The 13,586-nt window shown below is 43.1% G+C and overlaps 1 protein-coding gene across 1 annotated transcript in view; it reads left to right on the forward strand.

The window, feature by feature from the left end:
- CRYBG3 (crystallin beta-gamma domain containing 3) overlaps positions 1-13,586 on the forward strand; it is a 126,362-nt gene that overhangs the window by 105,196 nt on the left and 7,580 nt on the right. The window contains exons 18-19 of the mRNA XM_027555158.1: positions 8,883-9,022; positions 11,511-11,634. Coding sequence (XP_027410959.1) covers positions 8,883-9,022; positions 11,511-11,634 — 264 coding nt within the window. The remainder of the gene's footprint in view (positions 1-8,882; positions 9,023-11,510; positions 11,635-13,586) is intronic.

A 13,586-nucleotide genomic window follows, 5' to 3' on the forward strand; every position in this document is an offset into this window, starting at 1 on the left:
GCAGATAAGGATGTGAGATGCCAAAACACAGTAGAGATGATGCTAACTGTGATTCTGGCAGACGAGGCTGCAGAGAACTCTGGAGATGAGAATGTGAAGGGCTTTGTAGCCCATGAAAGGAAGTTCTGGAAACTTCCTGCTGGAGATCAGAGCTCAAGAGCTTCCTTCCAGCTCAGAGACTGAACTTACTGAAGTATCTCAGGCACTTGGCAAATTATCTGGCATGCAACAGGAGTTCAGAAATGTTTGCTAAATTGAATAATGTCTTCTTCCTTCTAAACAATAAGAAATAGTGTGTGCTCACTCTCTCTCTCTCTCACTCTCTCTCTCTCTCTCCCCCTCCTCCTCCCCCTCCCCACGCACTCCTCCACTCTCTTCTCTTCGAGTCTTGGATTCTCCTGGTATCTTCTAAATAAAATGGAGCTGTAACACTGAAAAAATAAATAAATAAATAAACAATAAGAAATAAGACAAGATTTTATCAGGTGCTTTGTTTTTTGTATTAACATGTCCAAGTAATTTTCTTTTCTTTTTTTTTTTAAATTGGAATAAGGCACCTTTATTTAGTCTTTAAGACACTAAGTCAGACTTTTCACAAGATATTTTTGAGTAGCTGCCATGTACCAGCCTCTAATAAAAAATGGGAATGGTGAACAAAATAGTTCCACGTTCTCACTCCCGGGATGACCCCTTTGTCCAGTAAATGTGATCTTTGAACAGGACATTCCCTTTTGTTATGTTTTTGTCAGAGATCTCTCTCTCTCTCTCTCTCTCTCTCTCTCTCTCTCTCTCTCTCTATTTGCCCCTTCTCCTACCTGTGCCCCCCCCCCCATAGTCTTACACAGGCTCTATAGAGATATTCTGTGTAATTACACAGACCAAACTTCTAACCCCCATATATGCTCATTTCAAAAAAATCTTTTAATTATGTGCTTTCAAGTTACAGTTTATATACTCTCTGGAGTGAAAGATTCCAGCCTTGGCTCCATATTGACACTGAGATAACCAATACAATTTAACATTTACTTTGTCTTTAAAGTTAGGAAAAGACCATTTGACAGACTTCATTCTACCTCAAATACTTTCTATATGGATAAAAAGTGAATGAAAAAATATATAAAGTACATATGTTCTCTTTACCATCTTGAAAACTGGGAAATTATTTCATCCCCATTGTTTGTTTGAGCTCATATTCAAGTCTGTATAGTTTTGAAAAATACTGAAGCTTAGTAGTTAGATTTAAACATCTTATCCAATATATATAGAAGTTGTGCCAATGTAAATGTAATCCTTCCAGCAGAGTACTTGTACACAGGGTCTCCAAGCTTCACATTTATTTATTTACTATTTATGTATGTGTTTGGCTACCATGAGTCATGGCACATGAGCTCTTCCTTGCATCATGCAGGATCTTTCGTTGTGGCACATGGACTCTAGCTGTGACGTGGGCTCAGTGGTCAAGGTGCGTCAGTTCCAGAGCTCACAGGCTTCAGTAGTTGTGGTACACAGGCTCCCTAGTGGTGGCGCATGAGCTCCGGAGCCCAAAGGCTCAATAGATGGGGTGTGCAGGCTTAGTTGCTCCCCGGAATATGGGATCTTAGTTCCCTGACCAGGGATTGAACCTGCATCCCCTGGCTTGTTAGGTAGATTCTTAACCACTGGACCATCAGGGAAGTCCCAAGTGGTGGACACACCTGTTAAATTGCTGTGATAGGTAAGAATGGGGGTCATAGACATTGCCCAGCTGAGCAAGATGACATCAGATAGTATCACACCTGCCAATCAAAAATAATCTACCTGATGAAATTACTTAGAACATTTTAGAACTGTAGTGAAGGGGTTAAGAACACAGCCTCTGAAGCCATTCTGTCTAGTTTCTAGTTCTTTTACTTCTTGTGTGTGACCTGTGCCTTAATTCTTCATCTGCAAAGCACGGATAATAATCGTACCCATGTCAAAGGAAAGTTGCATGAATTAAAGGAGTGAATATGGTTTTGCAGTTCCTAACATGAATGCAAGGAGATCCAACCAGTCCATTCTAAAGGAGATCAGTCCTGGGTGTTCCTTGGAAGGACTGATGCTAAAGCTGAAACTCCAATACTTTGGCCACCTCATGCGAAGAATTGACTCATTGGAAAAGACTCTGATGCTGGGAGGGATTGGGGGCAGGAGGAGAAGGGGACGACAGAGGATGAGATGGCTGGATGGCATCACTGACTCGATGGACGTGAGTCTGAGTGAACTCCGGGAGTTGGTGGTGGACTGGGAGGCCTGGTGTGCTGCGACTCATGGGGCTGCAAAGAGTCGGACACAACTAAGCGACTGAACTGATCTGGACTGACTGAACATGAATGCATTTTGGGACTTTGCATTTTTCACATTTTAGACAATAATATGATTCATTGGTTCACAGATAACATGTATCCCCAGAAATATTCTGGGCAGTACCCCATAATTAAACATATTTCTATTTCTGTAGCAAAATATAATTATAGCTACACAAATTGGATAAATATTATAAATAATCTTCTGCTTATTCAGGTCGGATTTTGTTGCCAAATAAATTAGGTTAAAAAAAACTTAGAAAATATATATATATACACTTCTCCATTCATCATTTACAAACATTTATCTGTAGTTCATGTGTGTGTGTGTCTGTATGATGCCCAGCACATGCTGTCACTTGTTAATTATCACTGTTACCATTTAAAATATTTAGTTGATAGACTGATGAGTTTTTTTTTAATGAAGTTTAAATACTCTTTTTCTTTCTTATCCACATTTCTTATCCACATTTTAGAAACTGTATCTTCATTGCATGACTTAGACTTGACCCAGCAGGAATGCCCTGTTCTGTTCCTGCTGACACCTAAGAAGAGTGTTTGGCCCCAAATGGTTGGCTGTCTTCTGAGTTAGCATGGACTGAAGCCAGAGATTTGTAGAGATCAAATTGTAGTTAAATTCTGGTGGTTTCCTTGGAAAGGTCAGATTGCTCTGTCATCATCAGTTTTAAAGACTATTAGTTGTGTGTATATATATATATATATATTCTTCCTATTTTCATGTTTGGAAAATGTATCAGAAAAATAAGACTTTTGAATAGTTCTTTCTATTTATTTCAGTGCTTTCTGCTTCTGAATGATAGCCTTCCTAATCTCCCTAACCTTTAAGTACATTTATAAATTTAAGTACAGTTGACCCTTGAACAAATGCAGGGGGTTAGAGATGCCCACTTCCCCCACCCTACCCCCTCTAAGCGGTGGAAAATCTGTGTTTGGCTATTTCTACCTCAAAACAAAGGACTTGATGTTTCCAAGGGCAGGAAGATGAAACAATTTGGGTAGAATCAGGACTCAAACCCACTTCTTCCAATTCCATACACTGTGATCTCTAATGAACACAAACTTTCCCCCACACTTGAGTTAATGTAAAGAACTGTAAAATGAAAATATTTACTGAAAAAAAAATCCACATACAAGTGAATCTGTACGATTCAAACATATATTGTTCAAAGATCGACTGTGTATGTATAAATTAAAACCAATATAAATAAAAATAGTTTAAAGAGTAAGTTGGACTTGGGCTTCCCAGGTGGCACTAGTGATAAAGAACCCACCTGGCAATGCAGGAGACATAAGTGACATGGGTTCAATCCTTAGATTGGGAAGATCCACTGGAGGAGGAAATGGCAACCCACTCCAGTATTCTTGTGTGGAGAATTCCACGGACAGAGGAGCCTTGTGGGTTGCAGTCCATAGGGTCGCAAAGAGTCGGACACGACCGAAGCGACTTAACACACAACACAAAGAGAGAGTAAATATATATCAGACCTCTAAAGAGGGCATGACTTTAAACTTAGAAACAATAGATGTTCTCAAAGGAAAAGTTTGATAAATGGGACCACATGATGACATCCTGTTGTTGTTAATGGAAAAGAGGGACATTTGTCCATGTTGGTTAGTCATGTTTCATCCTTGGCTAATGCTGTCGGTTTGTGTTCTTCACCCATTTCTGTGTTGGGTCTCTTAGAGGATCCTTACTGAGTTAAGTAAACTGATACAAATACCCTCCTCTGTCATTTTCTGCAGTTATTTTCCCAATCTTCCTGCTTCATCATTTTTAAAACAATTTTTGAGATCCCCTCCATCAAATTTTCCATTGTTTGTTGTTGTTGTTCAGTTGCTAAGTTGTGTCTGACTCTTTGCAACCTCATGGACAGCAGCATGCCAGGGTCCCCTGTCCTTCACTGTCTCCCAGAGTTTGCTCAGATTCATGTCCAGAGTCAGTGATGCTATCTAACCATCTCTTCCTCTGTTGCCCCCTTTCTCCTTTTGCCTTCAGTCTTTCCCAGCATCAGGGTCTTTTCCAGTGAGTCTGCTCTTGGCTTCATCACATTGTTATCTTAAGGCAAATTTCTAGGTATAGAATTTCCAGATTGCCTTTGAACTGGAGAGTGAATTTGATGCAGTTTGAATGATAATGACAGTAAGGCAAATTTCTAGGTATAGAATTCCTAGATTGCCATTGAACTGGAGAGTGAATTTGATGCAGTTTGAATGATAATGACAGCCCTTTAAAAACATTTTTATGGACATTCCCCAAAAGGAAGACAACAAATGTAAATGTAAATATGCAGGACCTATTTTCTTAAAATATCACTTTTAACATTTAAATTGTATCCTCACATAAGCTTTTCATTTTTTCCTGTGGAATATAAAACAGTTACATCATTAGATGCTTCTAATGTAAGGGTCTGTTGCTCTCGCCACAGCAAACTCTTTACTTGTGGAGAGTGTTTCTGGTGGTGGACCATGAGTCCACCAAGCTCCTTGCCTGCCTGCCCTTCCTTACTAATTAGTAACTCAACAAGAAGAGGTAAGTGGAAATGCTTTTTTATGAGCTTGAGGGTGAAGATGTTGGGAAAAGTCCAGCAATGAAGTCAGGGTCTTATCTGTGGATTTTGATTGTCCATTTGATTTCCGTCACCAGTTTTAGTGACTAACTTAGCGCCTGCTATTGGCTGCTTTTCTAACCTGCTATTCTGGACTCTCCTGTAAGGACATTTCTTCTATAAATTGTTGAGATGCTTCCAGTTTTTATTTTGCAGATAGCAGAGGAGAAGCCTGATCACGTGTGCAGTCACTCAGGAACTCAGTGACTTGAGATGAATATCCATTCCTGACCCAGTTTATGTTGTTTACTGAAGGAAAATCAGTGCTTCCCGGGCAGCTTTTTCACACTTAGCTTACTGTCTCACTGCAGACTGTGATGCTTGCCTTCTCTTCCAGCATATTCAAACCCCACATCTGTACTGTCCAATACCATAGTAGTAATCACATGTAGTTTTTTAGTTAAATAAAACAAATTCAGTCCTTTGGTCACAGGAGTCACATTTCAGATGCTCAGTGGCCATAGGTGGCTGGTAGCTACCACACTGAAGAGGCAGGTATGCCGCACGGCTGTCACTACAGGAAACTCTGTTGAACAGTGCTCCACACCCTCCGTGATCCTCAGGCGACCTTTGCCACATAACAAAGAAAAAATTATTTACATCTTTGTGCTTGTGTTTAGTCATTCAGTCTTTACCAGTTTTAAAAACCTGGAAATTTCTCAGCATCCTTTATCTTTCCTTATATTTCAGAGGAAGCATAGTTCATCCTTTTCAAAGTGATCCTTTCCCTCTTAGGGTGATTCCAGTCTGAGGTTCTGAACTGGGGATTGGACCTCACTTCCTCCTCTGGAACCCACCCCTCTAGCCTTGCCTTATTCAGATTTTTCCTATTGATGCTGCCGCCTTCCACCATACCTGCAGGTGTTCACAGAGGCCACAACCCCTTTCCCTCCTTCTCTTTCTAAATATAGCCTGTATGCCTCATCTCCAGTCTCCCCTACTTATTCCTCCGCCCTGACAGCCTAGATCCCACCCGTCATCTCTGGTGGATGGCTCCCTAAGCTCCTGCGGCATTGGTTATCAACTGCCCCGATTGCTGAACCCAAGCTGCCTTGTCACGGTTACCCTCTTCCTCCACATCAGGGAAGAATTCTATAGCAAGGCCAGCTCTTCCTTTTGATTTTCTTTCCCCTTTACTTGTGTGACACGTCCTCTTCGGGCTCCTCTCCAGGTTCATTATCCTGCCTCCTCCACAGGCCCGCCTTGCATCACCACTCAGGCTGTGTGTGTCAGCGCAGCTCTGTTCCCCTTCTGCTTCCCGGCCCTTTCCTGTAACTGACTCCAGTTATTACTCAGGTTCTGGGAGCTCCCAAATGATAGTTCCTACATTCGATCCTCTCTCTGAACTCCAGATCAAAGGGCACAGTGTTCACTGGGCACTTCTGCTAGGGCTATCCTGCCTCTGTCTCAACAGTAAACCCTCGGGCTCTCAGTAAAAGTTCTCAGCTGCTAGGCGTGTTTGCTCTCCAGAGTTTCTCATATATGACAAATCGCAGTTGACTTTTTAAAAAAATTTTACTTATTTTGGTTGCACTGGGACTTCGTTGCTGCACACGGGCTTTCTCTAGTGGTGGTGCACAGGATTCTCATTGCGGTGGCTCCTCTCATTGCAGAGTTCAGATTCTCGAGTGCAGACTCAGTAGTTGCGGAGAACAGGCTTGGTTACTCCACAGCAAGTGGAATCTTCCCAGACCAGGGATTGAACCCATGTCCCCTACACTGGCAGGCAGATTCTTAGCCACTATGCCACCAGGGAAGTCCAGGAGTTGACTCCTGAACAATATAGGGGTTAAGGGTGCTGACTGTCCACACAGTTGAAAGTTGGCATATGACTTTACTGTTGGCCCTCCATCTCTGTGTTTCCACATCCAAGGATTCAACCAACCTCAGATTGTGTAGTACATATTTATTGCAAAAAATCCTTGTATAAGTGGACCCATGCAGTTCCAGCCCTCATCGTTAGGGTTGACCGTGCCCGCGGCCACACTCCCACATGTTTTTCTCTCTCCTTCATCTGTTTGTCTTACTTGGGCCCTTTTATCACTGTGGTAGTTTTTCTGGCCACCCCTTCTTCACCAATCCTGACCTTCCACACCCCCCTCCTGTTTTTAGGTCAGGTTCTTTTTCTTTGTTCTAGAAGATTTTTTCTGTGTCCTGATACTTACACTCTATTTTCTTCACTCATTTGTTGCCAGATAAGTTTCCCCAAATCCATTTAAAGAAAAATACACATAAACTACATTTCTATACAAACATATGCATGATAATTACCAATTTAAATTTTGAATAAGTATTTCTATAGTTCAAAAATCAAAAAGGACCAAAGGCCTGCAGTGAAGAACTTTGCTCCCACTCCTCCGTTTATCTTCTTAGATCCTAGTTTTCTGACACATTAGCCATGGAGGTGCTTTATACTTGATTTAAGAAAAATTTTCATGTGTATAAAGCACATATTATACATGGGTGTACATAAATTATTTTCCCTTCTGTACACAAACTGTAGCATAAAAAGTCTGCTCTTCTGCATTACTCTTCACTTTGTATTTGCTGCTAATGAACATATCTCAGAGATCTTTCGTAATGATCGCCTCACTCTTTTGTACAGTTGGATAGAATTCCTTCATGAATGCACCAGACATAACCTATGCCCTCATGATGGACTTTTAAGTCATTCTCCATCTTTGCTATTCCTAACATGGCTGCCAAGAATAACACTTTCGTAAGTCATTCCGGTCTTATGCAGGTATAGTGAGAGTCTGTTGCTGGACTGTTCATTTACTGTTGTCAGAACAGCCAGTTCCTGCCTATTGTATTACTTCCCATGTACCGGGTTACAGTTGGCTCAGCCCATTCCTCCTCCTCTGCCCAAATGCCTTCCAGGACTCCCAGCGCGCAGTAAATGAGTCTGCTCTGTCAGGGGCAAGGAGAAGCAGGCAGCTCGATACACACTAGCAAACAGTGGATGCACCTGGCACCATTTCCTGCCGGACTCGGGCTTTTGGCTACACTGGTTTACTTGCTGTGTCCCTAACATAGCTCATGCATTTCTGTCCCCTTCTTTGCACAGAGCACCTTCCCTCTGCTCTCCTTAGGCCTCTGCAGGTCACTGGCATCTTTTGAGACTGAACTCACACACCACCATGTTTGTGAAGCCTCCTTGATTCCTACAGCCTTCTGCTAAAAAGAATTTGGGCTTCCACTGGGTATTTTCATAGGGCGTCTCTTTTTCTACTCTGGATTACTACTTTACGATGTCTATGCAGTTCTCCTAGTGTAGATACTAGTTAGTAATGCCTCAAACATAAGGATGTTGACTTGTTTTGATTTCTCATCCCACAAAAGTCTCCTAGCATGGTTATCTTGTATATACAAATTAATGAAAAAGAGCAAAATTGATTCTGTTCTTGTCTGACAAGAGGGGTTGGGGGAATAAGTACTTTTTATGTCGAAATCACTCCCACCGCTGTGCACTCTGGTTTTTTGTTATTATTGTTAAGTTAAAAATACCTTCTCCTCCCTCCTAGGAATACCTTTAAGAGCCTAGAGCCATGAAGTCGTATATCCTCAGTGATTAAGCCTGTGACCTTCTGGGAAGAGAGGGTGCTATTCCATTCTGTGTTTATTCTGTGACCAGCTAAAAGCACTGGCAGGACCAAAAACATGGTCTGTTTTATAGCACATTCAGACCTTAATATGTGACTGCAACAGGTCTCTATTTTTATTATGAGATTGACTGCTTTTCTAAAATTTCAATTTTAATTTACAAAAAAATTGAATAAGCATTATGAATGGAATCTAGTCTCATCACTGCAGGTGCAGCAAACCACTATATGCATCTGAGAAGCAGTGGATCTAGAACACCCTGCACTGTGACTGGGATGTCACCGCGGTATAGCCACCCTCTGGTGATGCTTTCTCTTTTCTCTTTTAGGTTTTTGAAGAACCCTCCCTTAGCCTTTTTGCTCTGGAACACTGTGAGGGGAGAGAGTTACATCTAGAAGAGGCTGTGAACTCTGTTCTGAACAAGGACCTGCACTTCTACACCCAGTCCGTGTGGGTGAAAAGTGGACTGTAAGTATGGGGCGAGGGCCTGGCCTGCTTCAGTCACGGTGGCAGGTCAGCATTGCACAGGTGCTTTCTGTTCCCCGCTGCCTCTGTTACTTGGTGTGATGGTACTCTCACTTCTTTTCTGTCTCCGTATAATAATCGTAGTTTCTCTCAAATAAGAGAAGACTGTGGACTGTGTCCAGTATGCAGTAGCAGACAGTGGTCTGGGAGGACTGCCATGTGTGTGTTCAGAGCATGAGTCCTAGAGTGGGTGGACCCGGTGACTGTAACAATTTGAGCCCTCTTTCCTTTTGGAAGGAACCTAATTGAATCAGTGACCTTGACTAGGTAAGAGACCATTATGGGCTTAAAACAAGTGACTAAAACTGATAGGGCTTTTCGGTGTTTTGATTTGATGTCTTGTTTATGTTAGAGCTGTTTTGTTCTAGAGCACTTACTTTCGTGCTCGGTGTCCTGGCTGAGCCGGCCTGCCTTCCAGTGTCGCTGCTTATGCGGGATGTTGGGCAGGGTGGGTGCAGGTCATATGGGGCCTGCACTTTTACAGTCTGGGAAGATGAGTCCAAGAAAAGAAATGAAAAACGACGGGTACATAAATTAGGCATGAACTTGCATATTTATTCAGGACAGAAATGGTAAGTGGCCTGAAAGTGAGGGGCCCTGAAGTTGAAGCTCTCACACTTCCTAGAAAACCTGCATCTCAGGCCATTTCTGAGCGTGCCTGTCAGCCGAGCCTGCCCCTCCTCCTGCACCTGTGGTGTTCTGGTACCCAAAGTCATCCAAAAGAACACATTGCTCTCTGTAATTAACATAAGGATGCCGTTTGTGTGTCTTATGACTTTGAAACTGTGTGACAATCAACTCTCCTTGTTAAATTGTCTGGGGATGATGAAAGAGAAAGCCGAGACTATAAACTGATTTAAAATGAAGTTTAACAGTTACATGGTTCTGGATTCTTTGTGAGAGAATCGGTATATGGGATAGAAGAGTGAAGGCTGTCTGAGGGTTTTCCTAGGCTACAAATGGCTCCCAGAATACCACTGCATGCACAACTAGCTGCCCTCAGTGACAGGTTTTGTTTTGTTCTGTTTAATCTGCGGTGGTAATGGGGGCAAGCTTCAGTGCTTTTCAGTTGTGAAATTCATTAGATTAATATATAAGGAGGTCAAGTTTATTAGAACCTATCTCGGTTTTATAATTGAGACTTCCCTGCCTGTCTAAAGAGTCTGCAGACCAGGAGAGGCAGCCCAGCCTCCCCATGGCCATACCGTCCTGACGGTGCACCAGTCTGACGGTGTAGGCTGTGTTAGCAGGAAGGGGTGGAGGGAAGGTCGTCTGTCTCGCTCATCCATGCATAATTTGGCCAAGCCTGATCTCAGCTGTGGAGAGCTGCGGCTTTGTCTGAACAAGCCACCTCATCTTCACACGTCCTTTCTGAAAGCAGTGTGTGCCATGACCTGGGGTCCTGCTGAGAAGTGCAGTTTCTCTTGGCCGTCCCAGCTTATTTTCCATAACTATATGTCCAGCTTGATAACCACCTCAAGCCGGGCTTGGCAAACCTCTACAGCAAGGGGCCAGGTGGTCTTTTCAGTCTGTTGGCCGGCCTGCCTCTGTCACCTAACACCATGGTGCAGAAGCAGCCGAGGCCAATGCAGAAAGGAATGGGCATGACTGTGTGCGGTGGCGTAGGCCTCCAGGCTCCAGACATACTCCGCAAAGCCCTAGACACTCTGCCCAGCTGGAAGGCCCTTGGGGTCCTGAGAAGTATTTGCAAAAGGAGCGAGTCTGAAGAGTTCAGATGGGATTTCTGTGGACAATTTTAAGTAGTCCTCGTGGGAGACGTTGTGGGAGGAGGTGTGTCTGCAGAGGTTGCTAGAATCACACAGAGAGGCTCTGAAGGACGTGGGACAGCAAGCCTAAGAGCGGGAGAGGAAGCCGGTATTTTTTAACTGGGTAGTTAGGGAGGGATTATCGTCTATGTCTGAATCTTAGAATGTTAGGGGGAAAAGCCTGGTATTATCCAAATAACACAGAATGCTAGAGCTGGAGGGGACCTTGTTTTGAAAGGAAGACAACCAGGTTCCTGCTGATCTTCTGAGCCACAGTCCAGTGCACTTTCTCCTCATCCTCTTTGGTTTTCCCACTAAAATGCACATTTGCAACTCCCCTGGTGGTCCAGTGGCCAGGACTCTGCACTCCCAATGCAGGGGATCCAGGTTCAATCCATGGTTGGCGAACTGGATCCCACGTGCTGCAACTGAGAGTTGCGTGCCACAACTAAATAGCCCACATGCCGCAACTAAGACCGGGCACTCCCAAATAAAATCAGTAAATGAAAATAAACATGAAAACACCCAACATTTTTTCTCTTAATAACAATCTACAAACCTAGAAGTTGTAACAAATAAACCCTATATGGTAGAGTAAGAGGTATTTTTGATAGAGATTGCTTTGTTTTAAGCATCCCATTTTTTTCTTTCCTGTTCTCATATAGGTGGATAGCTTATGAAGGACCCAATTTCTTAGGAAGACAAATCCTACTCAAGCCTAATGAGATCCCAAATTGGAGAGCATTCAGTGGATGGAAAACCATTGGTTCCCTCCGTCCTGTGAAGCAGGTACAGAGAAAAGAACTGTATGATCTAATAATACAGCTCAGTTTCCTAGTAGAAATTTCATAAACCACAGCATCTGAACAGTGGACCATTTAATTTAGTTTGCCATTTATGTTACAAGAGGATCCCATTAGATGGGATCATAAAACTAAATCATAAAATTGTACCTAAGGTCAGTGTTGGGTTTTAGCTTTGAGTCTTAAGTCTGATTGACCTTGTTGTCTTTTCATGGGAAAATAAGTATCCTAAGCTCTGTAGCAAACAATGGAAAAAAATCAACTCTGAGAGTGCACTAGTTTCACCTCCTAAGCATTTGGCTCCCCCAACCCCGCTTATATAATACTCAGGATGGATCCTGGCAATTTAATGAACGTAGTATTTATTGCACACCTACTGCTTGTCAGTCTTTTATGCAGAAACTTCCCACTGTTCTCTGGGTTCAGTCTCATCTCTTCAGCATGGCCTGTGTGATCTGCCTCCCCCTGGCTTCTCCAGCCTCGTCTGTCTCCCCCTCACACGCTGGCTCCGTGCTGTGCACCAGCACGGAGTGCTTTCCCACACTTATAGGCTCTGTCTAGAAGTTTCTTCCTTCATTCTTTGCCTGGCTAGTTCTTTGTCCTCCTTTAAGTTCATCTGAAGTGTCAGGCCCTCCAGGAAGTCTGTTACTCTCTCTCTGAATCTAAATGACACCCTTAAAGACCTGGTTGTTTCTACAAGACGCTGCCTGAGGTGTGTAATGATGTGTTTGTTGGATTGGGTACTTTCTAGCTCTACAAGCCCCACGAAGGGCTTCTCACTCTGCACTTCCGCCTGTCACAATGTCTGGCACATTGTAGGCACTCAGGGACTATTTTTTCAGTGAAGGAATGAATGTATAAATGGATAAGTTGAATGTCTGTTACTATGCAAAAAATAATTACAGAAGATATATAAGGGTAGACATGATTTAGGCCTTACTGGAGCTTACATTTTCGTTGGGAAAACATGCCCAACTCCAAGCAGTCATATAAAATGCAAAATGGAGAGGGACCAAGGTAGAGGACTAGAAAGACCCTGAGCTCACTTCCTCTCACAGGCACACCTAAGTCACAACTGTCTGCAGAACAACCATGGATGAAAAAGAGGGACCCACCAGAAAAGATCCTCTACCACTAAAGATATGAAAAAAGGAGCCACTAGGAGTAGGACAAACAGATTTGCAGTATAATCAGATCACATCTCCTGGGTGGGTGACCCAATAATTGGAGAATAGTTCGTCCAAAGGAGTGAGAGTCGGAGCCCCGCACTGGGCACCCTAGCCTGGGGACACTGCAGTGGGAAGAGGATCCCCCATAGCATTTGGGCAGAAGAACTGAAGAGACATTTTTCAAAAAAGGAAATGCAGATGGCCAACAGGCACATAAACAAATGCTCAGCATCACTAGTCATCAGAGAAATACAAATTAAAAGCCATTATGGGGTATCACCTCCCACCTGTCAGAATGCTGTTTATCAAAAAGAATGCAAAAGAGAAATGTTTTTTTGATGAATAATGGATACACACACGTGTGTACACACAAGCATGCACATATGTGCACACCATGCTCATTCCCACCACTGTAGTTCTGTTGGTTCAGATCCTAGCTCTGCCACTCAGCAGTGTGACTTTGAGTCACTTCACTTCTTGGCATCTCAGATTTGTCACTGGTGAAACAGTGATCCCATTGCTTACCCCTCAGTATCATCATGAGGGTTAAATCACCGTGAGGATTGACACAACATCTGGCTCATGTTGCTGTGCTAACACCTTTATTATGAAAGGTTTTTATTCCCAATGTCCTTGGAGAGAACCAGAGATGCCCGGCCGAGGGATACTAAGCATCAGTGCACTTCCCTGGCACAGTGTGTGGTACAGATCTTCCTGCATTGCATCTTGCTTATTCCTCAGTCCTGTCACACAGGATGATAGGCAACTG

The sequence above is a fragment of the Bos indicus x Bos taurus genome, chromosome 1 (genome assembly GCF_003369695.1).
Source record: "Bos indicus x Bos taurus breed Angus x Brahman F1 hybrid chromosome 1, Bos_hybrid_MaternalHap_v2.0, whole genome shotgun sequence".
Classification (NCBI taxonomy): Eukaryota; Metazoa; Chordata; class Mammalia; order Artiodactyla; family Bovidae; genus Bos; species Bos indicus x Bos taurus.